We start from the raw sequence: 24,363 nt of genomic DNA on the forward strand, positions 1-24,363 counted from the left end.
GCCAGCTGTTCCCAGATCGGGAGAGTCCCTCAGCTCTTCCCAGAGAGGCCACCCCGCAGTCCTGCCCCGCTCCCTCCACCGAAACCTCGCAACACGCAGCTAACACGAACCTAACGAGCGGAGTGTTACTCTGGGGAATATAGCTAACATTAAAAATTTGATTAATTAGGTCAACAGGATGGTACATAGAACTTAAATATGGAGGCAGCTCTGCTGGAAAGGTAATTGAACTATTTCTGCACCTTGCTCAATTCTGAATTAAATTTAACTAATTCGGGAAAGCGACCAGATGTCATTGAAGACTTTGAGTTAACACACCGTTACTGTTTAAAAGACAAAAACCAGAAAGAGGGAAGAGTGCCTGGTCCTTACAAAAGGGGTAACGCGGGCAGGCGGCATCGCAAGGTGCCTCCATCAGCACTCAGGGGCGACCCGCGAGCTCGCGTCTCTCCTTGTCCCGAAGGCGCGGGAAGTTCTCGGCATGACCGTGGGTTCTGAAGGACCGTGTCCGCCTGGGGCTTTCCGCCGATCTAACCCGGGGTGCGAGGCGCCAACGCAGCTGTGGCGAAGTTCCAGCGGCATCCGCGCCCGCCGGAGGAGGCGGCGGCTCGGCGGGGCCGTGCCGGGGCCGTGGCGGTGCCCTGCCGGTGCCCTGCCGGGGCTCCCGGCCCCGCGCGGTTCTCGGGGCGCCCGGCTCCGGGCGGGAGCGGCGGGCGCGCGCCTCTCCCGGTGCGGCGCGCGGCGCGGCGCGGGGCGGGGGCGGGGCGGGGCGAGGGGCGGGCGGCGCGCGCGGCGCGGGAGCGGGGCGGACGGACGGGCGGCCGCAGACGGCGGCGCGTGCGGGGAGCGAGCGGGCGCGGGGCCGCCTTTCCGGCCGCGGCGAGGAGCGCGGGTGCGGGGCTCGCAGCAAGGTGACGGGCCGGGCTGCCTCCCCTTCCCCTTTCCCCCGCCGCGGGCGCCTGTCCCGTTCCCCGCCGGCAGCCCCCGGCCGGGGCTCGGCTCCGCTGTGGGTAACTCCCCTGCCCGTGTCTCCTCTCGCCCAGATGCTCGCGGCAGCGGCAGCCTTGGTGTGCGTGTGTGCGGCAGCCTGGTGCAGCCCGGCGGCGGCGGCGGCCGGGGGCAGACCGGACAGCGGCAATTTTCTGGACGATAAACAATGGCTCACGACCGTCTCCCAGTACGACAAGGAGGTCGGGCAGTGGAACAAATTCCGAGACGTAAGTTCAGCCTGCCAGCCGGCAGCCGCGCCCAGCCCGCTCCCGCTGGGTCTGTTCCTGCAGGGTATAGAGCATCCCTTGGAGAGCGGGTACTGGGGTACAGCCTCGACTTTCCCCCTTCTGCCCGAATTTTAATAATTAATTAATTGCTTGCAGCGCCTCGGCCAGGAGGATGGGGGTCCCGCCGGGAAGCTCCCGGTGCGCTGCCGCCGCGAGCGGCCAGGACCGCCCGGTGTGAGGCGCCCGGCCCGCACCTTCCGAGCCCGGCCCGCACCTTCCGAGCCCGGCGGGCCGGGCCGCGGGAGCCGCTTCCCGCCCTGCGGGGCGCCAGGCGCAGGAGGGGGAGCGCCGCGTTTGTCCTCCCTCCTCCGTTTCCCGCCCCGCTGCGTGAGGGATGCTGTGGGGGCGCGAGGCCGGGCCGGGCGGGGGCTCGCCCCGCCGCCGCTCCGCCCGGGACAGAGCCCGCTTCTTCCCTCCTTCCCTCCGTGCCCGGACGCTGGCAGCGGCGGCGGGCGGCACCGCCGCGTCTCGCCGTGCCCTGTCAGGAGTGCGGGCAGGGAGAGCGGGGGAGAAGGGCAGCGCTCACGGCCGGCTCTGCGCTGCGGTGCGGTGCGGGGCTCCAGCGCGGCGGTGCGCGGTGTCCGGAGCGCCGTGCTCGCAGCCCGAGAGCAGCAGCCCCAGCCTGACCCGAATCTCGTCAGTTACGAAACCTGCCGCTGTAAGGTGGCTCTGTCCTCAGCGTGCTTCGCCTGTGCCCCTAGTGCTGTGTTTGCTGCAAGCTGGGTGAAACACAACCTATTTTCAAAAGCCACATTTCTCTCAGTGGAAAAGATTTTCTTTGATCGTCCGGTATCCTCCATCCCTTGGCTTTTAAAAATCCGAATTCCAAATACGCTAAAAAAAAATTGTTTTCTTTACTGTTTATCCTACTGGATTTCTTTGATTTGGTATAAAGCATTGATTTGGTTTACAACTTCGGAGGCAACAGGTTTCTTCTTGTTCTACAGCCTGCTGGTGACTGCAGTTTGCTGTAGCAAACTGAAGTAAATGTCTCCAAGAATCTCTTATTTTTCTGAGACCTGCAGTGTGTTGTGATGCACGTATTTTCTAGCTTTATGTCTGTGTTGCATGTGGGATTCAAACTTGGCTATTTATCTTAAGCAACTAGGAAAGAACTACTGGAGTTGTGGGAGAACTTGTTTTCCCAATAGTTTTTATTAAACAGTGTAATTCTGGTGTTCAGGAGTGCTTCCAATCAGTAGCCAGCTGTTTTTGTTTGTCTTGCATATCTTAAAAGAAAGAGCTTAGGTTAATGTGAAAAATACCTGTTCAGTATGCTGTGTATTGGGACCTGTGAGTTTGGAAAGAAAAATAAGTGAAAATATGGTGCTACAGAAATGTTCTAGGATTAAAGGCTGCTGCTAGAAAACTCCAAAATATGTTCATCAGTTATGCTTTGTAATTGGGCAAAGTCATTTATGTAAGGACTAACCTGCAAGGCTGAGGAAACTAAGTGCTCTCTAATGCCTGTCTCCTGGGTGCCCACTGACATGTACTGTAATATTGGATATTAGCCAGATAATTTATTCTGTGACAAGTAGGTGTCCCCAGGGCTTTTAAGAGTGACTGCTTTGAGGAAGTACTGCATACTGATTCTTCTGAGGCAATTTGCAAATATGCTGGCTTATTTTTACGCTGTGTAAGTTTTATAAGGCTGGTGCTTCAGTGAAGAGTATGCTTTTATTTTTTGTGCATAGTGCTTATGTGCTATTGATTGGTACCTGATCTGGAATATTTATTTAATTTTACAAGGCTCTCCTTTTAAAGCATAGGTAGTTTAACTGTAAGAACCCCCTAAAATTGTGTTAATCTAGCTCTACAAGAGTGCATCATAAAAATACCTTGTAAGAAAACTTGCCAATTATCATACTTAAATATAGCATGGTGGAGAAGTTTTACCATCCTACCTTTTTTGTATGATTAGTAAATTTACTTGTGTGACTGTAATTTGTTGGTTTTGAAATTGTGATTAGCAATGTGATCAGTGATTCAGATATGACCTCCTTTTAATAACAGGACAGCAGCATTTGAAACATATGTAGGGGTAGCTGTCTTGCAGAGTTAAAGTCAAGGTATGCAAGGCCTGTGTTTGTAATTTAATTCTCTGGTCAGAGCAAGATATTTTTTGCAGGCTTAAATACCCTACAGATGTACGGGTGAGATGGAATTCTGGTGTGAAAAGAAGTATTTAAAGGCTTAGCTTAAGACTTAACTGACAGGACTGATTAATGTGAAAGATAATGACCCTGACTTCTGGCTCATTGGCTCCGTTTCTTAAGAGTTTTAGATCACAGTGAGAAAGAACACAGTCAGTCAGAAAGGGAACCTTTACAGAACCTGATAAACCAGGATATGATACTTTATTAAAAAAAAAAACAAACCAAACAATTAAAAAAAACAGGAACCGAGCCTACCCCCAAAACTACCTCTCTTAAGATCCTCTAAAATGTCAGTTTCATCAGTAATTGTTATTAATAAGAGATGATTGGCTAAGATCTTTTCAGTGCTTTGTACAGGCAGAACTGTAACTGACTCTTCAATTCTTTTGAAGGGTCTTGACCATTTTGAAAAATCTATTGAAAATAATGCAGTAGGTCGAGGCAAGAACTGTGCCTTACCATGCAACAGTGGGAAACTAGATGTGTGTTTGAGGCTACTACCTTCCCACTTATTTTTCTTGTGCAGAAGTTGAGAATGGTCCTCTTTTTAAATCTTAAAGATGGGGGAGATGGGATATGTCAAATAGCAAGTCCCTGAAGTTGAATGTGCAAGTCAAACATTTTGGATTCTATACCAGGGTACGTTTATTTTTTGCCTGAAGATGTATGGCAGGAACAGTTTTCAGCCCCATCTTAGTGCTTCTGCAGTCCAGTTGCTGAGTAGTTGCAACTATTCACATCTGTCACTAAAATAAGTCTCAGGATTGATGTGTTTGTTAAGGTTTTCCAAGTTACCTTGTTAGGCTGCTTCAGCAGCCAGTGGTGCCATGATGCTAGGAGGTTCTATCCCATGGGAATGTATCCTGTGTTTATTTCAGGCTTGGGAGCTGGGGCTTTTCAGTAGATGCTCTTAGGGGTATCTTCTACATTCATATTTTGTTGTATTGGTAATGCTTTGTGGTAATGGTTTTGTCTATGAGGATAGCACTAGACATTTGATAAATATAGATGCATATACTGCAATTTGTCTGAAATAAAGATTATTTTTGAAAAATGTGATTGAGAAATGGCATTACGTTTATACTCTCCTACTTTGAACATCCTAAATCTTGTCTAGCAAACCTTCATTACTCATAATGCTGTAAATCTGTGGAGAAAAAGAGTATCAGAATATAGGAATGATTTTTCTCTTTCTGATTACTTTCCAAATAGTGGTGGTCTTTTTAATCCTACAGCAAAACACAGTGGCTTTGTAATTTAGAATAATTTTGTCTTTTTATATCATCTTTACAGTCAGTTGGACAAAATTGTGTACAATTGTGGTTGTCTGCTATATCACTATCTGAAAATCTTTCAGACTTTCTTTTCCAAAATTTTAATTTTAATTTCTTTAAAATGCAATGAAGCAAGATTCTATAGAGTAACTGATTTTAGTAATTGATATTTTTAAAGTATATTGTGCATTGTGTTCATTAAAAAGACTGCATTTTATATGGTAAATTTTACTTGCTGCTGGAAGAGAGATTTTGGGTTCTAACTTGTCAGTGATATGTACTTTTTCTTTTCAGAGGTCATAATTTAAATGATTGCTGTATTTTCAAATTTAAGTTGATAAATGAACTCCACAGCTCATATGTGTCATAGTATTGCTATGAAGTAATGGGGTTGTTTGATCATTGTAACCAGCTGTATCATACTACAGTGTTAACTATCATCCCACCGTGTTAATACAGTTATCAAGGGTAAAGAAGGTAGAAGGAAATTGAACAGACCATAAAACCAATCAACTATGAAGAGGGAGTTTGCACTGGTAGTGTGCTCCATTTTATTCTGCTTTCTTGTGAGGTGTGCTCAGACTGACCATCAAATGTATGTCCTTCTACAAGATGTGGCAAGTTTGAGCAGCTTGTGTTGGCTTCCCAGAGGAGTCTTTTGGCAGTATTTAGAGTATGTTTTTTCAATGTTAATGAAAACTAAACCTCTGTGTTTGGAAAGGAGATAAATTGAATATTAAGTCTTCATACTGATTCAGTAATAGCCAGCATTAATTATTCCCTTGTCTGTTTTGGAGTTTTAAAGCTTCTCAAAAACAGATAGTGTCCCTCAGTTAAGCTCCATGCCAACTGTGCGTTGTTGTCATGAGCAGAACATCTCTGTGGATCACAACTACATCTTTGTACAATTGAGCAAGCCAAAGGCTCTTTCTTTTAAAAGAGATTCATTACAAGTTCATTGCAGTTCATCGTGGGATTACCATGTAAATATTTGAAGGTTTTCATGCTTCCAGAGTGGAGTACCAGTAACTTTACTGGAGGAAGACTTCTGTTCAACAAGATTTTTGCAATGAACAAGGAGCCCTTCTTGTTTATGGAGGATCCTAAATGTGATTTAGAGGAAGTCAGTATTTAGGGTTGGATAGTGCATCACTCAGGTTTCCCTGAATCAGCTTGTGGTTCAGGGAAAGGAACCTTATTATTGAGTATGGCAGCTCTTCTCCAACGTCATATGTCATGATCATGACATCAGGAGAAAATGGAATAGCAAAACATGAAAGATGAGCTGCTTCTTTATGTTGCCTTAAGCCCAAGTTAAACCAAGGTCTTGTAATAATGTAAAGTTGCTTTTGCAAATAGAGCTTTGAATCTTTTCAAAGCTGACTTTGCCAGGCACTTCTACAGTAGTGTCAGTCACTTTTTTCCATGACTTACTTTTTATGATCTGAGTTTTATTAATATAGAGAAGGAAGAAAAATTTTGAAGCCTTGGACGTCAGAGAGAAAGAATAAGTATTTTGTGCCTTCACCTGTAATTACTGCCTTTGAAATGAAACTAATGAGGACTTGACTGCTCTTTTTTAAACTGTAAAATATGGGAAAGTGTTAGAAATTTGTATTAATTTTGATTAATTAAGGAAATTTAAGAAGCTGTTGAATTGTTCATAACTTCTAGATTGAATGTAACAAATTATAATGGGAAAGAGTAATGTAAATCTTAATTTTTCCTTTCTTCTGTATTATAGACAAAGGCTTCTAATTTTTATATTTGCTTTTAATTCATTTTCAAGTGTGGATTCCTTTTTTCTTTCACATGATTATTTTTCCTATGCTCTGTTTGTGCTGCCTGTTTCTAGTGCCAAATACTTTTTTCTCTGAAAAGCGGAGTCTACTAATCTCAAAGTATTGTTAACACTGAACTCTTGAATGTCTCTTGGAAGGCATTAACTTGGAAGCTCTTTAAATAGCTAATGTTTAGAAGTTAAGTAAATGGTAATGTGCTTTTCCTTAGATGGCCCTCATAATCTAAAGTAAAGCTGATAACATTGTTTCATCTTATCTTTATCTCCTTTCTCTGAAGAATAATCTTTATTTTATATGGTATAGGTTATTTAGTGGCTATGGATACCCAGTCTTCTCTTGTCTTTCCATTAAACCTTATTGGGATTGACTCTAGCCATCTGTGCTTATTATAGTGTAGTATAAATAGCTTTGTAATACACAAATAGATAGTAACAGTAACAGAAACTGCATAGGCTATCTTGACTTTACAATCAGAAGGGAAAGATGCCCAAGTGGTTTTGTAAGGGGTGGCAGAATGTAGAAAGCAGTGGATTGAGCAGAATTAGAATACTTTTAGACTGATGCCATTAATCCTTTCTTTCTATCTGCTCTGCTTCTATTAATTCCTGATAATTGAAGCATTTGATGTAACTATCTGCTGAAAAGAGAAATAATAGCTTGGATTAGTATGCTTTCAAGTGTTGACCAGTTTCTGACTGTGACTCCTTTGACTGAGTTGAAGCAGTCGTGTGTTTCTATGTCATGTCCATGTTGTCATGAGTCCTGGTGTGTCTGTGTTGTCCCTGCACCCCCTCCCTTTCCTGCAAGATATGCTGAAGGAATTAAGAAAATCTTTCAATAACCGGTTACTTTTTTTTTGAACCAAACTTTAGAGCAACTCCCATGCATTCAAGCATAACAAAGCTTTTATTCTAACCAAGGTATTTGTATCACTTTTCTATCAGTATTGAAAAAGTACTTTTAGTAAAATGGCTGTAGTTTTGTTTCATGTTGATGTTTCTAATGTAGAACTTATTAAAATTTTTGATATTGATTTTGGAATGGTGTTTCTTCTATTGCATGTTTTTCTATTATCCTATTTGTCTTGACGTATTTTAATGTCTTAGTAATCATAGAGCATTTCTTTTTCTGCATCTGTTAAGTCCCACTATGATTAATGCTAAAAATCTTCCCTTTTTGCTTTAGAAACAAATACTATGGAGGCAATGCTAGTAAATGCCAACATAGGAGATTGTATTAAAAGTTTTTGTAATTTTCATATTTCTTGAAATTTGATTTCTGAAAGAGAAAAGTTAGTGGCCAGTTATAATAGGGATCACTTCACTGGGCATTCTTACCTAATTTGGACAATCTTTAGTTATGTTAGATTTTTTTTTTTTTTAATGGTTTTTCACTTCTACTTTCCTATTTCACACTAATGGATGACAGTAGGGAAAATTATGTAGGAATTAATGATGTACCTAAAAAAGGTGATGCAGTTTAAGGTAGCAATCATGGACACAAGGAGAGACAGATGAAATTATAACCCATGACAAAGCTTTCACATTATGATGAAGATGTGATTTCACTGTTCTGTTACTATCTTGGCAAGCGGCTGCTTTAACAGAACAGAATAAGAGAATGGGTTTAATGGATTGAAATAATTCAAACTTGTTGGTATTTTACCACTTCCAGAAAGTATTATCTTAATATCGTAGTTGTCAATGTAATTGTTATTATGGACTATCCAGTGCTTGACATTTTGCTGCAGAAAATGCTTATGAACTAATTTTTTATTTTCTCATGTGATACATAATCATTGATTCCGAAGAGACTGTCAATTTGCATCTTGTCCAGTATCTCTCTAAAAAAAGCCTGCAAGTCATCAAACAGTTTTATGTAGTGCAGTTACATTGGGTCCTACATGCAAATGAAAACAAACTCCTTTGACATTTTTGAGCTTGATCTTGGTGATGAAGTTCATTCCAATTGTTAAATCTTTGTAGCATAGCAGCGAGAAGTACAGAATTTACTCCTTATTGCATATGAAAAATGATCTGTGTTTCACCAGCCATTCATTAAAGCAGAGGGAAGCTGTTAATATGAAGAGTGTGGGGATCTATATTTAATGATGCATATATGTTTGAGGATTTGGCAGGGCTTGTGTTGGTGACTGGAACATCAGTGTAGGAGAAAATCCAAGCAGTGATTTGTGGAAGTGAAAACGGTTGGTTGGTATGTAAAGGAGCAGTGGCAAGAATCCATTGTACAAAGTGGCCTTCCAGCCTTTTGCAACAAAGTTAACCACTTTGGTCCGATTTAAAAAGTCCATGTCAAGCTTTTTGCATTCATAAATTTAGGGCCAATAGTTGGATTTGACAACATGTTTGACTATGTATAGTGGCTTACTTGTTTATATCCTGACAGATTATATTACACTCAAAAATTCTATTTTGGCCAAAAGCATTTCAGGTTTCAGGAATCTTTGTGTGCTACTGGCACAGATTAAGGTTTGTTCTCTAAGACCTGCACTGTGAGGTAATTCATTAGCTGCAATATTCCCAGATGATCTAGATTTATGCTATTTTGAAGATGAATAAGGAAGAATACAATTTAAATTCATATTGGCCTGATCTGGGGGTATTTTCTTCTTTGGCCCAAATACAAAATGACTGGAATGAGTGCTTGATTTTTCTTATTCTAATTTGCTGTTTAAAAAGATTTCTGTTCTGCGATTTTCATAGAATTTTCTTGGGTATGTTGTCAATAAAAGCCCATTGCTTTTATATGAAAAATCACAGTTGATGTTAGCATGCAAGCCAATTCAAATTCTTAAGGAAGATAGAGATTGGTTTCAGAATTTTCATTAAGGTAATCACCAGGATACATACTTGTTGTCTTAATCTGGTATTCAAATCTTTAAGCATATTAAGAAAAAGGTAAGCAGTCTTGTTTTCCTCATCCAGGAACAAAAAATGTGAATATGAAGAGCTCCTACTTTACAAAGCCAGCAAAGGGCTGTCAGATTGCTCACTGTATTAGTACACAATATTTCATATGTGAACTGTATTAAAGCCCACTAAGTGCATAACTCTTTTTCTAAATCTTACTCAGTCTAGTATTTCTCTCCTAAACTGCTAAACTATTAAGTATTTCATACATGTGCTTATTTTTACAGGTGTATATATTTAACTTTTGTCAGGACTTCTTGGTAGGCAGTTACAAGGTCCTGTTTTGATGAACTCTGGTACTTGGGGCATGAGTGGACAGAATTTCTTTTTAAGAAAAAAATTCATGTTAGAAAAAGAGACAATTGGTTCCACCTGTGATATATACTGTTATTCATTGGCCCCTCAAAAGTAAATATCCTCTCAAAGCCTGCAGGGATATATGCCCAAAACTGCCTTGTAGTTGCTGTTAGTAATGTGTTAGCCAAGTTGAGTGTAACATGATTATGAATCATGAGATTTCTCTCTGAGATCTGTGGGTGTAGTCTCATTAAGATGGAGAGGGAGGGATATGCAGAAGTAGAATTAACTGTGTAGGTTTGTACTGAGTGAATAATATAGACATAAAAAACCTCAAAACATTTCGGTGTTCCTCTCTAGGACTGATTTTGGGTTTATAAACTGGGTTCTACACAGTGGTGGAACTTGGTTTCGACAAAAGCTACCATACCCTTCTGTCTTTGCATGCTTTTTACATATTTTGAATGTTTCCAATTCTTCTCTTTACTTTTTTCATTCCTATGTAAAAATTATAGCTTCTTAGGGTATATGAAACTATATCTTTTTTTCCTCCAAGTTTTATAGATTTGGATTGTAGAACAGCTTCTGTAAATAGAAGACATTTTTGAGTAACATAATTTATTGTAAGACAATAACATTTTTCCCCCAGAAAGTTTGAAAGTACTAATATTATAGAGTATTTGTTATCCAGCACATGGAAAAGTTGGGTGTTTTTTTTTTCCTTTTTTGTTGTTTGTTTTTTTTTTTATAATAAGTGAGTGAGGCCACATGTGCGTGAGGGCATACACATGCTTCTGCTAACTGGTACCACAGATCAATAAAAATGTGAAGTGATTTTATGTTATCTATCCCTCATTTTGAGGAGCAAAATGCCTCACAGAATACTAGAAATATTTTATAGGTCCAACCTCACCATGTCTGCAGTTTTATCTTACCTTTTGATATCCCATTGATTGCAGATCATTTTTGGATATATACTGAAGGTGACATGGGTTTAACAGTGTTTGTGGTCTGCAGAGTGAAATAATAATTCTGAATTCATGTCTCAGATTTGTGAGGCAGTTATATGTGATGGTTTCAGCTCACTGACTATGTATTTTTTTATGTATTCAAGAGCTACATATTTTTTTACATTCCTATAAGTATCATATAAGAACAAGGCAAGTATTGCTACAAACATGTAGATATTGTCAAGAAAATGTTTGTTTGAACTCCAGCTCCTCCAAGAAAGGTGGGAGAAGTTATAAAAATGATACTTAATGAAAACATGAGAAGTTATTCTATGAAACAAAGCTGATGTTTGATTCTAACAGTGCTTATCTTATATGGTTGTAAAATTTGATGACATCTAACACAGTTAAGGTTTTACAAAGATCTTTCATGTCAAACAGGTACTCCTTTAGCTGGAAAGTAAGGGGATCTTGATTTTATTTATTTTTTTTTTACAACTGGATTGTGGCTTTCCAGCCAATTTTGAGTGTGTTGGACTATTCAACACCATAAACGTTAGGAAATCTTTTCCCTAAAATATTTTAAATTGCTGTTTTACTATTATTAATAGTAAAAAATTCATCTGGTCAGTAATATCTGTTTAGTGCTGCTGCTTCTACAGATATCTATGCTTTATATTCTAATGCAGATAAAGGTTAGTAATTTGTACATGCTTAATTCCCACATACACAGATCCTATTCTTGCTTAGTTATATCAGAAAGATGGTTTCTTTAATTACCGGGTAAAGTACTAGTTGAAGCTAAAATTTCTAGAGCTGTAAAATTCTTCACAGTATTTATACAACTGAGTTAAAGTATGTCAATGTGGATCATTCATTTACACTGCAATAAAGAAAATTTAAGCTTGAAAATGAAGTAGATGTATTTTCAGATTTGACAAATGAGTTTTTCTCTTGTTTTAACTTAAGTGGCTGTAGCCAAACAGCTTGCTCATTAGACCAAAAAATCTGCCAAGTGTAATCAAACATAGGGATAAAACAAAAGATGTGGTAATGTATTATTTTATGTCCTGTGTTGATCAAGAGAAGTGGTTGATTGAAGGGAAAAGAAGAAAATAATCTTCATAATGCTGAATTAATTATAATTTCAAAGTGATGTGTAGTCAGTCAACCCTATAATGTCTGAATTGTTAAAGGAAGTTGTTCAAATAGTGTTTTTTTAAAGGAGTTTTTCAGGAAGTGAAGCATTTGTACTTGAAGATATAGAATTGTTTTTTCCATTTTATCAAATCTTCACTGTGGGTTTCTCTGGGAGGATGCTGTAATAGACTGGATCTGAACCTGCTTTGCAGGGAGTCTTTTCTAATTGAGGTCACTGAGGATATGTTCACTGATGTTTGTGAGAGGTGGAATTATGCCAGTGTGCTTATTTTAAATCATTATTTGACTGTTAAGTCTACCAAAGTGACTTCTGGATGTATTTTACATCTTTGAAAGGTGGAAAGAAAGCAAACTTGAACTAGAGAACAAACTAAGTCATCCATCCAATAACTCCTTTTCATTATAAAAACCTCTCTAGTGGTCTAAAGTAGTGTAAATATCAAGATTATTGTGTGTTTTTTTATTTTATTTTATTTTATTTTTGCTTTCTTAGATATAGAAGAATTGCAAGTTTGTTGCAGCTTATGGAGTACAATGGAAACATTGTTTCTTTATTTTGTTAAGTTACTATATTTGACTCAGGATTTTATTTCTGTTTTAAAGACATTATTTTCCTGAATAAGTTGTTATTCTGCAGCTCTTCCCCCCTTCCTCCCCTTTTCAGCTATTTGTGAGGTGTGGGTCTGAAACAATCTTTCAATTTCACTGACCAGAATCAAAGTATTTAATTTTGGCTAATTCATCTTCAAGGACTTCTATTTGTGTATGTAAAGTCAGTGTCTGATTCATTTGCTGTGTTGCTTCATGGAGTTGTAGGTAGGTGCCTCTGTGCTGCCTTGACATGCCCAGCTCCTACAGTGAATTGCAGATTGTATGAGCACTCTGCTTTCCCCTTTTGCTGAATCACATGTTGCACTGTACAAAACAGTACAGAAAGTCAAATAAATTGGAGGGTGGAAACTATGAATTAGAAATAAATAAAGTCAGACAAGCGTTAAAAAAGCCTCACAGTGTGTAGGAAGGCAGTATTTCTGAGGCAAGACTTTCCTTCTCTATCAGAAAGGCCATTTATATAGATAATAATATTGTTAAAAACTGAAGCTGAGTAACCTATTTTGTCAGAGGTATTAAAGCATCTGTTGCATGGCTTAGTTCTGTGGGAAATTGGTGATTGGTGGCAAAATAAAGTACTGGGATGGATTTATACAGCAGTTGTTTCTTTCATCTGGTGCTAGAATAGATTGATCATCTGGCATTGTTAATTCTTAGATGTCCCAAGTAAGGTACAAATCTGCAGGCAGAACAAGTCAAAACCAGGTTTGGGTAAGATATACCACTGTATAATTACAACTAAATTTTTTGAAGTTCATATTTAATCTCTGTTTATGTTATGGTATATCCTGCTTATTTCTTAAGCATCTTAAGTGAAATTCTGTTATACCTGTCTCAGATTTATTTTCTTAAGAAGTTGCTCAATGATTTGATGTTTACAACATTTGCATTTATTCCTCATCTTTATTCAGAAATATTTCCCTTGACTGGGCAACACAATGGGTTGTTCATGTTTAAATATTTTCACTAAAATCAAAATATTTATATGTCTCTTTCCTTTTATGACATTGACCAGAATATTAGAAATGAAGATAGGATGAATGAAAGTCAAGAATTTATTGCTGTTATGTCAGCTGTAGGGATTTGCAGCAAGTGCTTTATCCATGTGAATATTTCTTTGACACTGGTCATAGTGATAAATATCCTTTTCTATTCAACCTTTACACCAGGTTCAAGTCCCTGGTCAATCCCATAAACATCTCAAATGTTAGTGTTGCTTGGACTCTCCAGGCAAGAACCAGTGATTTTATGCCTTTTCTATACCAGTTTATTTTTATATATTTGGTATGACAGAACTGGAAAAATGGGTGAAGAAAGAATTTCCTCCTTCTTCAACCTGGATTTAAATCAAGATCACTTCTGTTTTAAATAGTTAAATGCATGAGACTATAAACTCTGAAACTGAAGGTCAGCAGTACCAGCCATCCTTGGGGGGGTAGAGTTAGTGAGCATGTAAATTCCCTGCCCTCCCTAACCTAGATTAGTGGAAAGCTGGGCAGTACAGTTACATTGTATCATAAATAGAACAACTTACCTAAAAAACTTGAGTATCTATTCAGATCAAAATTCCAGATCTTACCACTTAGGTCATGAATTTAGAACTTTTTTCATTCTATTTTTGTTCTTTATGACAAGTAGGCTGTGTAAGTCTGGAAGTTTTCCTGCTTCCTCCTGCAACTTTAACTTTCTTAAAGAAGGATATGAGTGTATGTTTGCTGAAGTTAAATATCTGTAAACAAGAATCTGCTACACACAAGTGTGTATTCTGTGAAATTTGTCTGTGACTCTAAGATAATGCCTTCTTGCTTTTCAAAATACAGGTACTTTCATGTTTTTGTCATTTGGTGGGGTTTTTTTTTGTTTTATTTTTAACATAGAAGGAATTACGTACCTAATTTTTGTTAAAAATCCGGGTACTTTGGCACAAAAAATGTCCTGTAAAAAGTGTAGATTGTTCACGTGGAAAAAGGTTTAAGAAGTAATCGAGTTAAAGGGAATTAAAAGGAGGTTAAGGGCTTCACTCCAAGAACATAAAATTGTTTAAAGACTTGATACTGTTATTTAGCTGTGTATTGCTTCTCTGAGCCATTTTTGACTTGAGGTGTTAAAACCAGGTATTTTTAATGACTGGCTGCCAAGTAGACTTGAAGGACAGGGAAGAATCCTGAAATCTTCAAACACTATGTATTAGCTTTCTGAGAAGTTTCAGGAAGGTATGTGAAGTCTTATGAATCATCAGAATACTTAAGCCTTTTGCTAAATATGAAGTAGAATTGCACCACCCCAATAACTTTTGCTTTAAAGTTAAAAAACCCAACAAATATGAAATAATTATTCCATATTGTCCTTTGATTTACTGTTTCTCACCTGGCTCATTGTCGCTGCTCAATTTATATTGTTTTCTCTCTATTTATAAATAGTTTCTTACACAGAGCAATTAAATCAGCAGTCTTGGGAGAAAGCTTAAGAGCAATTTAGAGGGTTTCTAAAGAAAAATTGCTGGTTTATAAATCACATGAGTATTGTTTCATGATTTCTTCTGAAAATAGAGCAGCACAATTTGTGAGCAAATATTCATCCAAGGCATTTAAGTACCCAGAGTTCTTACCTCATGGATGTCTAGTTACCCTCTATAGGCAGCCCACTCTATGTTTGTTAGGAGAAGTGGGATTTATCTGATTCTTTTACTAGATCAGATTCCTAGTTAATTTCTAGGAGTCTGTATTTTAGTACACTAAAAATAGCTTGCTTATTTCCTTAAATCACTTAGTAAATGATGAAAAGACTGAGCACCAAGTATTAATTTTCACAACAACCATTAATGTTTGAACATGTTAAGTGCATCCTGAAGTCAGTGATGAAATGGTCATGTATTATGATTTGTTAATATAGCATTTAACTATGAAGATTCAATTTTAGTCCAGTACCTTTGTCCAGTACTTGGATAGGGTGATACTAGTCTTAGAGGGGATCTGACAGTGGATTTCTCAGTTGAACTGAACTGACAGTGTAGTCATCCAAGTTAATCACTACTGGGACTGATTTCTGCATACTGAATTTGAATTTCTCACGTCTTGAGTGCTCTGTGTTCCACCCAGTGAGGAGTTGAGGCCTCTGGCTAGTGTAAGCCTCTGAACAAGCTTCCTGTGAAATCACTTGTTGTGATTCCATTAAGTAAGATTATTAATTTGTGTTAAGGTCATTACGATCTGGCCAGTTTAATTTTTTGCTGTTCATTCCAATAGTGGGGTTGTTTTTTAACAGATGAAATGGTTGAATTGTTTGCTTCTGGCACAGGTGATACCTTACTGATGGGTTTGATATGACAGTATTACTTGGACATTTCAGAAAGTTAAGCTCTGCCACTTTGGAAAGATTAATTGCAGCACCAGTTACTTTGACAGCCTAATTCACATTTCATGCACACTCAAAAAAAAAGGAAATATGATAAACTGTCAAACTACTGTACTGTCTGAAATGATTTGGTTCTTTTTTTAAGAAAATGTTAAAACCACTGGGTTTTTTGACCACTGAGACTTCCAACCTTCTTTTAAATTAAGTTTCTCATTACTAATGTAGTATAAGTATCCAAAGCTGTGCAGGAGCAAATAATATTCGTGCCAGTACATATCAGATCAGGTGTGTAAAAACTAATTAATTTCTAGATTGTTATTTGCAGGTATAACTATCCTGAACAAACACTATTCTTTTCAATATTTTAAAACTTGTGTTTGAGTTAGAGATGTTACTCTATTCTGCAGTTTCAGGTATGTATCCCATCTTTTTAGTGTACTCTTCTGTGCCCAAAAATTCTGCATTTCCTTTATATCTGGACACAAGCCACTTACCCCTTCCTGTGATGTAGCTCTTTTAAAGTTAAGCATTTCTGTAACACACAAATCAACAGTTTATTTTGGACACTGGCTTTCAGTACATGAATTGTAGAATCTTGCCTTGTTTGTAAGCTTTTTCTTCTACAGATGTGTTTTTGTTGTAGATCTTTCACAATAACTTGCTGAAGAATAAGCAATAACTAATCAAGAACAGCAGAAATCAAGAGCATGACCTCAATTTTTTTATGTCCTAGGGGATCAGTTACTATATGAAATGTAACTTGAATATCATGAACTATGGGCCAGGTGTCTTTTAGCAGCCAGCTCCTGTAGTTTATGTCCTTGCATTCAGCTAGAGCTGCTACTCTGAAAACACTGTCCTGAAATAGATTTCTATGTTTATTGAGTATCTTGGGAAGATGTTGTGTTGATAGGAAATTGTTTCAGGTTCTTTGGGGCTATTGATGAATTCAGCAGGAGATGAAAGTAGCTTTTAAATTGAACACGTGGAAAAAGCACTTTTTGATGTAAAATTATTTTCAGCAGATCTGATGATTTTCTCTGAAATGTTTGAAACTGTAAGCAGTCAATTTGTTTTCATTCAGTCTTTCTTTTGTAGGGAGTGAAGTTAGAGAAATGTGGTCTGGAAAGTTAGTTACATGCTCATAGACTTGTAGGATTAGTTGTTACACAGCAGTATCTGGGGGAAAAAAAAAATCACCAGAAGTACTGCTTATATGAGAGGTTCTCTTGGGTGTTAGTGAATTCAAGATAGAGCTCTGACCTGAGAACAAAAATGGTGTACTCTCTCAGACTGTAGAAAAAAACCCCCTCTAAATGTGTGGTATATTGCTATGTATGACTGCTGTTAGGCACTTCAAATTTGTATAGTTGTTTCAGAATTTATTTGTGGTCAGTGTGTTTCTTGGTAGTTTCTGTCAGTTCCTTGCTGCTCCATATCGCTGATTTGGAACCAAAGTCTGATACTGCAGTGTGCTTTCACGATAGGCATCACATTTTTTGATGGATTTTGGCAGCTGATTGATGGAATTTGATGGATTTTGGCAGAGATATATGTGATTCTTAGCTTGTATTTTAAAAATGCCCAAATGAACCCAAATGACTAAGCAACCAAAGAAGCAGCAACTTGCTTCATGTAATTAAGTTTTCTTGTTTTTAAGTTACCATTTAGATTTGGTTGCTTGGTGGATAATTCTTTAGCATACATAGTATATTTAAAAGGACAAAGTAAATATGCTTAATATTTTCTTTCTGGTTTTAAGGAGTAATTTCATATACTTTACATCTTCATGTATTTTTCCTGTTTGTTTTTATTGGTCTACAACAGTGTTTTTCATATCTTTGTGTCTTGTATTTACTTACATGTTGCTTTATTAGATAACTAATGGAACAAAAGAAGCTGAATGCTTCTCTAGGGAAAGCAGAAAAATAAAATGTTGATATATATATATAACAAGCACTAGAAGGATCTTCTCACTGATGTAAAAAATATAGCAACAGTATGGTAATCTCTTCTTAGCTGGATTTTTAAAGCCAATGTTAGGTGTTCTAGATTTATTTAGGCAAAAAACAGCAGGGCAAATATGTGGCTGTTTGCAGGAGGAGCAGGTTTTTGTTTTTTTTTTTAGCGTTTACATACTTATTCACATGGTGGAATTTTTTGTTATGCAATTCCTTTGACTGTTAACTATAGGAGTGAGACGTTAATATTCATCTCATTTTTTTAGAGTGCAGGAAAAAGGCTGGATGCTCATTTTGCATCTTTGGTAATTCTAATTGCAGAGCTAAGCTTGAGGAAAGGGTGGTATACGTTCTTTGTGTTGTGTGCCTTGCCATATATGATGTGGCATGAATTAAGTTAGTAGGAAAATTAAAAGCTTTTTTATTTGGTTTTGTTGGGTTTTTTCTTTCTTTTGCAGTCAAAAATTATAAGTTTGCATTATTTTGCTTTAAAAGGACTCTTGCAAATATACTGACTTATAAGTTTGTCATGTGTACAATTAAATCTTTTGTCTCATATAGAAATACTTCATTTAAGTTGGGAATGTTAGGAAGACCTAAATCAGTTTGTGATAAATCAATGGCATATTATCCTTGCTGTATTGATTATAGCAAGTCAAGAGAGAATCTTGGAATAACTCTTCTCTCCAAATGAAGATGGAAGATCTTCCTTTTTAAACCAAATAATAAAGAGTTTTAGTATTTGGCATCAGGGCATCTGTCACTACTCTGGGTATTCATTTCTACTGAGCACTTTTTCTATCAGTGATGGAAATAAGTCTTTGAGTTTCTTGTTGAAAAGTTAGAGAAAAAGGTAGTATTTTTCTAAAGCAGGAACAATCTTGTGAATTGAGTCCTGATTACAAAATTGCAATCAACAACTGGTACATGTATATAATGATTAATGTAAAGTAAGTAGGTATAGAGAGCAATTGCTTTAGCTGTTCCTTCTGGTATCTCCCTGTGGAGAGACTAAAGGTGCATCTATGTGACAATATGCTCTCAAGAGGTATGTGTAATGAGTGAGGCTCTGGAAGTAATGATAATGTAGAAATAGCATAGCTCTAGTAATGCAGGGCATTAGGCAAACAAGTTTATCCTCTTTCTGAGAAGTGTCTAAAAAAGCAATATATGCTCATGGTTTCAATGATTTTGGAATGTGAATTTGATGTGCAGAGGTGATTTTAATGAATCTGTGTGGTAGTTTTACACATTTTGTATAAAAGTGCTTAAGTGCCTTTGTATGAAGTAGCTTAATATAAACCTCATTTTTACCACCTCCAAGTGAAAACTTAATGCAGAACAGCTAGCCAGCCTGCTTGTAGGCAGCAGTTGGTCCATTGAGCTTATTTTTGAAGAGCAGCCACTAAAGAATTGTATATATTGTGGCTAGCAGGATGTGCATTACTGCTGCTTTCCAAAACCAAAAAATGTTCAGTGGCAATGTTGTAAAAGTAAGTTGTAAAAGACTGAAAATCACTGCTATTATCAAAACAGTTGCAAATACATTTAGCTTATTCATTTTTGAACTTGAAACTTGAAAAAATATTTCAGTTGTTGTTGTCCTAATTTTCTTGACTTGGTAACTAAATTTTAATTCAATTGAAAAGGAAAAGGAAGTCTTTTTTAACGAATATATTTGATGCATTTCAGATTTTTTTTTTTTCTTTCAGTAATGCTGTAGAGCACTCCAAATGCTTATGAGTATCAAAGAGCCCATGCAGATCAGGGGCTCTTTTTACTAATGCTATTTATAAATCAGCTATACTGCTGCAGAGATTTTGATATTTCAGCTGGGACTTAATTCAAGACCCCCTAAAAGTTAGAAGTGACTATTTTGTGGTTTTCAGAGTACACGTTTTATTTTACTCATTTTATTGTAGCACCTGAAGTAGGCATGAGAGGAGAAAAGAGCCCTTAATCTGTGGAGGAAAATATAATTAGGTATTTTTTTGGCTATGGTTAACCTCATTTCTGAGGTAAAAAATGGAGAGCAAATAGAAGGATTAAACTGAGAGAGGAAAAAAGTGTACATACCCCAAAAACTTTAAAATAGAAAGGGAGAGATGGGTTTTTCCTTGTCTGTTTCTGACAGTGATTGGAGAGAGTGAAAACTTCAAACTGAGTGAAAGCATTGTTTGAGATGTTCATATCCTCTGCTATGTACGCACATAATATTTAACTAATTTTCCTGTTGAGTATCAAAATGGGAGCAACCTCTTCCTATTGATGTGTTTCTTCAAGGTTCTCAAAGACAAAGCAGCTTAAGGGAAAAGAGATGTGTTCAAATGCTATTAGAGGTGTAATTTAATTTGCTTAAGGCTATTGCATCTCCCCTTTTCCTGTGAGGACAGATGAGGAACTCAACCCCAAAGTACCAAAATGAAAAATCACAGTTAGGAAAATGTACGTGATTGAGATTGGGTATTGTTATCTCTGTTCCATGACACTCTATGATTATAAGAGCATTTAAGACAAGCTTAAGACTCCTCAAGTGTCTATATAATAGTCTTGATATAATTTATGTTAAAATAGGAGGTATAAGTTAATATTACATTAGCCTTTCTACTTTGTTAACTGTGTTCCTGTACATTAGACTCTGTTTTCTGTTTTTCATTGTGAACTGTCTGGAAATGGAAGAATTAGTAAGACATTTTTAAGGCTTTTAAGCCTTTCAGCATTGATTAGTGTGACAGTTGGAGAGGGAGAAATTTTGCTAAAGCTTTATCTCCTGAAAGGTCATCCCTTTTCCACATAATTTGAGCTGTAATTAAAAGGAAGGGTTGTTTGAAAGGAGAATGAGCTTAATGGATACTACACTTATTTGAAAGGCCAAATCTGCTGTGGGTAAAAATTCTGCTTCCCAAGTGCCTGAGTTTCTTTCTCAAGAGATGCTTCTTCACTTTTCCTCCTTGTGTGAGCCTTTTAAAACTATACCTGAGTTTCTTTATGCTTTCATCTGAATCACTAATAATACAGTCCAGGCAGGAGTAAATTGCTAACATTATCATCAGAGGAATGAAAAGACTTCAAGCTCTAGGTGACCATGTTAATTTTACTGACTGGTTGTTACCATCTGTGCCTTAAATCAGATCATGTGGTATGTGCAAGGTCTGTGCTCTCTACCTGCACATCTCTAGCCCTGGTATCTTGGCCTCAAAGTGAGCACATCATACAACTGCAAATAGTAAATACTTTACTTACTTTTGCTATGCCAAGATATGAAGATTTGACCAAAGCTTCTGTTTTTCTTGCTCTTATATTTCTTTCCTGTTTCTCTCCCCATCTCTTGCACTTTGATTTTTTTTTTTTTTGTCATTTACATGATCGCATATGGCAATGGCCATTTGGCAGAAATATGTCATATCAAATTTTCCAATGATGAATAATTTTTGCTAGGATTGCTCTAGCTGATTTCCACTGTAGATTGTTATTACTCTATGTTATTTGTTGTCTTTCTTCATAGGTATGAATGTAGTCATGGAGGAGTTTTGCTTTAATCTGAATGTCTGTTGCCTGAAAACTTCATGCATTTCTTTGTGCTAGGCTGGAAGAAAGAGTCCTGTGATAAGGCAAGAGGAGAGATTTTAATTTTTATTCCAGAAAAGTTTTGGTAGAAGAAATAAAAGTGAAGGGAAAAAGCTATTATTTTCTATAACCCATCATGACTTTGTATTTTGTCCTTTGGGATACAAATCCTTGGAAGCTGAGAAAATTAAAAAAAAACAGTTCAAGAAAAGTTTTGGTAACAAAAATGCTACATCTCAAGGATGTCAGGACATTGTGCAGTTCTTCAAGGATAGCTACATATATCACCCTAATACTGGAAAGATTTTGATAATCTTCTTTGTATAATTGACATGTCTTTATGTATTCATTTTTCTGTTAAAATTATTACTAGACAAGACATAAAGTTAGGCTATAACTTCCATGGCTTTTGTTGAACAAAGAAGGCTACTCAGTGCCAGGACACTTACCTTGGTTCCTTAAACAACCAGGAACTTCTTCCTCCTTATTTTCCTTACCTGATTTCTATCATTGCATTTCAACTATTTCTCTTATTCATAATTTACAAGACTTGAAAATTATTTTCACCAGCACCTGAGGTTAGACATTAATTTGTCTTTCGGTTTCTGTGCTTGGCCAAATAACTACTGAGAAGTGAAATGGTTATTCAGAAGGTGAAGCTGGGACTCCTCTTGCCTAAGTGCACTAGTGTAGAAGCTTAGCAGAAACATGTTCTCTGCAGACTTACTTTATATGGTAAGTGGAGACAGATGACTGCTTTAAACAGTTTTTTTGTTGTGATTTTGTGTGTGGCATATCATCCTTTCAAAGTGGTCACCGTTTTCTGTCAGGAAGGCTAATTTTCCTAGATGCTTTGTTCAGATGGAAAAGCTGATTTTGAATTGCTAAATTTAGGTACAACTAGTTTCCAATTTTAGGTGTTTTGTACAAGTTGATGAAAAGACAGTTCTTTGTTATTCTGTAAATTCTGCATGTGCAGAATAAGTATTGAACCTGCATGTAAAAGAGGTGTTTTATGTGTAGATTATTTTATTTTTACAATGTGGCATTATAGTGCTATAAGAAGTTGAAAACCTTTAACCCTGATATGTATAGCTGTTATGTAGTTAATAAAAATGTAATTATTTTGCTTCGACATTCTTCTACTCAAAATCAGGTTTGAGGTTATTCCTGAAGAATAAAATAGAGTTATCACCTATAGGAACTTTCCTAGATTTTCTTTTTTCCTATTCTTTGATGTACAGTGAAGTTGTTGATGAATTGATGTACTTTATGTACATTTGTACATAATTAATTAATTATATATATATATATATATGACCACACTTATGTTAGAGAAGATACATTATATCCTTTTAATCAATTGTTTCTAATTTTTTTTTCCACAGAAGTGTCTGATCTTCAGATTAGCTTGTTTAAACATGAGATATTGCAGTATGTTTTATGTATGGTGGAGGACTGATAAAGGACATGGCCTGAAATTCCTGGAAATATTTAGAGTACTTAAGTGTGCTGTGGGTTGGTCCTTGAAGACTGTGGTGATTAATGCACTTTGGATATGAATGTCTCAGAACACTCTTTCCCTTGCCCCACATGAGCTATGTTTCAGTACTTTCTCTGAAGGAGGCATAGGTGTATATATTTTGTCAAAAATTCTGTTTTTGCAGTAGTGCTGCAGTCTGCAGAGTGGGTGTTGGTTTCTCCAGAGAGCTACAACAAGAACATTCTTAGGTGTGCTGTAGTTTGTTAAGGAAGTGTAGCTTTGTAGCTTGAATTGCTCTCCTGTCACTCAACTAACCACATGCATTTATATTCTGTAGTTTCAGGGAGAACCTTCAAAAGCTACTGATCAGAGTAATGAATTGAAGGATTGGTAGTAAATTTTAAAGAGGAAATGAGAAGAGATAAGGCCAGAGTTTAAATAAAACCTTTAAGTTCATAGATCATGTGGAAAGAACACAAATACAAGGTAAAATATACAGATATATCCATGCATAGGAAAACCAGAAATGAGAAAAGGAGAAAAAACTGAAAACAAGAAGTGAAGTAAACAGCTTTGTGTATACTAGCTGCCATACTTCAGTTATCCAGGGATGCATTATATAGTATTTATGAAGTTCCTACTGTACCTACAAAAAAATTGTGAAGCCTGTAGGCTTTGCACTACAACTGTTTAAGTAAAAAAGAAAATAAGAATTGCACATTGCATTAATCTACCTATGCTAAGATAAAAGCTTGAGATTTTTAGCTCAAATTGCCCCAAACATTGAAAAAAAAATAGATGTTGTGACTATTTCACCATATTTTCTGATACAAAGCAGCTTTCACTGCAGATATTTTCTTTCTTGTCCTACATAGCTTTAGTCTGAGAGGCAAGGAGAGTTCAAAGTATGAGTTTTCTGAATGTCGAGTGTTAAGTAAGGGACTTTGTTTTAGAAAGGGGGATGGGAGTAGAGGCAGTGGCATCAGTCTAAAGATGGATTTTGGTGGCTTATTAACACCTGAAACATCTTGATTAAAAACATTCTTTGAGCCAAAATAGAAGAGGGGTGTGTGAGTAGTTCTTTTGGCAAACATTCAGGGATTTAAATTTATTTTTCTAGCTAGTCAAAAGGTCTTTTAGTATGGACCATAAGAATGCTTTAGATTATAAAATTAAAGTGATTTGGGGCAACCACATACACTCAGGAAGATATTCTGGAAAGAAGAATCCAGGGTAGGCTGCATTATATGCAAAATGTAAAATAATTTTAAAAAGTAATTCGTGTGCATTAAATGGAAACTTTGCTTAATGGAGTAAAGTGAGCAAAGAAATTTTGAACAGCTGGGAGTAAGTGCTGTTTTAAAAACAAAGTAATACTTCTATACATTCATGTGAATTAAAATTGGTCCTCTGTATTGTTCAGAGGAATTAAGATGTTGATATGATCATCAATTATTTTGTATTTAAAAGCAAAGAATAATTGGTACTGTACACTGCAGGAAAATCTAAGAGTTTACTTTTTATTTCTTTGGTGTT

At 37.2% G+C, this 24,363-nt stretch overlaps 1 protein-coding gene across 2 annotated transcripts in view; it reads left to right on the forward strand.

The window, feature by feature from the left end:
- Positions 1-812: 812 nt before the first annotated feature.
- The window catches only part of SPOCK3 (SPARC (osteonectin), cwcv and kazal like domains proteoglycan 3), a 162,184-nt gene continuing 138,633 nt past the window's right edge, over positions 813-24,363 (forward strand). The window contains exons 1-2 of one of the 2 annotated variants that reach the window (XM_079306264.1): positions 813-911; positions 1,044-1,226. In XM_079306264.1, the coding sequence (XP_079162390.1) occupies positions 1,044-1,226 (183 nt within the window). In that variant the 5' untranslated portion in view covers positions 813-911. The remainder of the gene's footprint in view (positions 912-1,043; positions 1,227-24,363) is intronic. The other variant, XM_079306265.1, reaches the window with a different exon arrangement.

This window comes from Erithacus rubecula, assembly GCF_903797595.1.
Source record: "Erithacus rubecula genome assembly, chromosome: 5".
In the NCBI taxonomy this organism is placed as follows: domain Eukaryota; kingdom Metazoa; phylum Chordata; class Aves; order Passeriformes; family Muscicapidae; genus Erithacus; species Erithacus rubecula.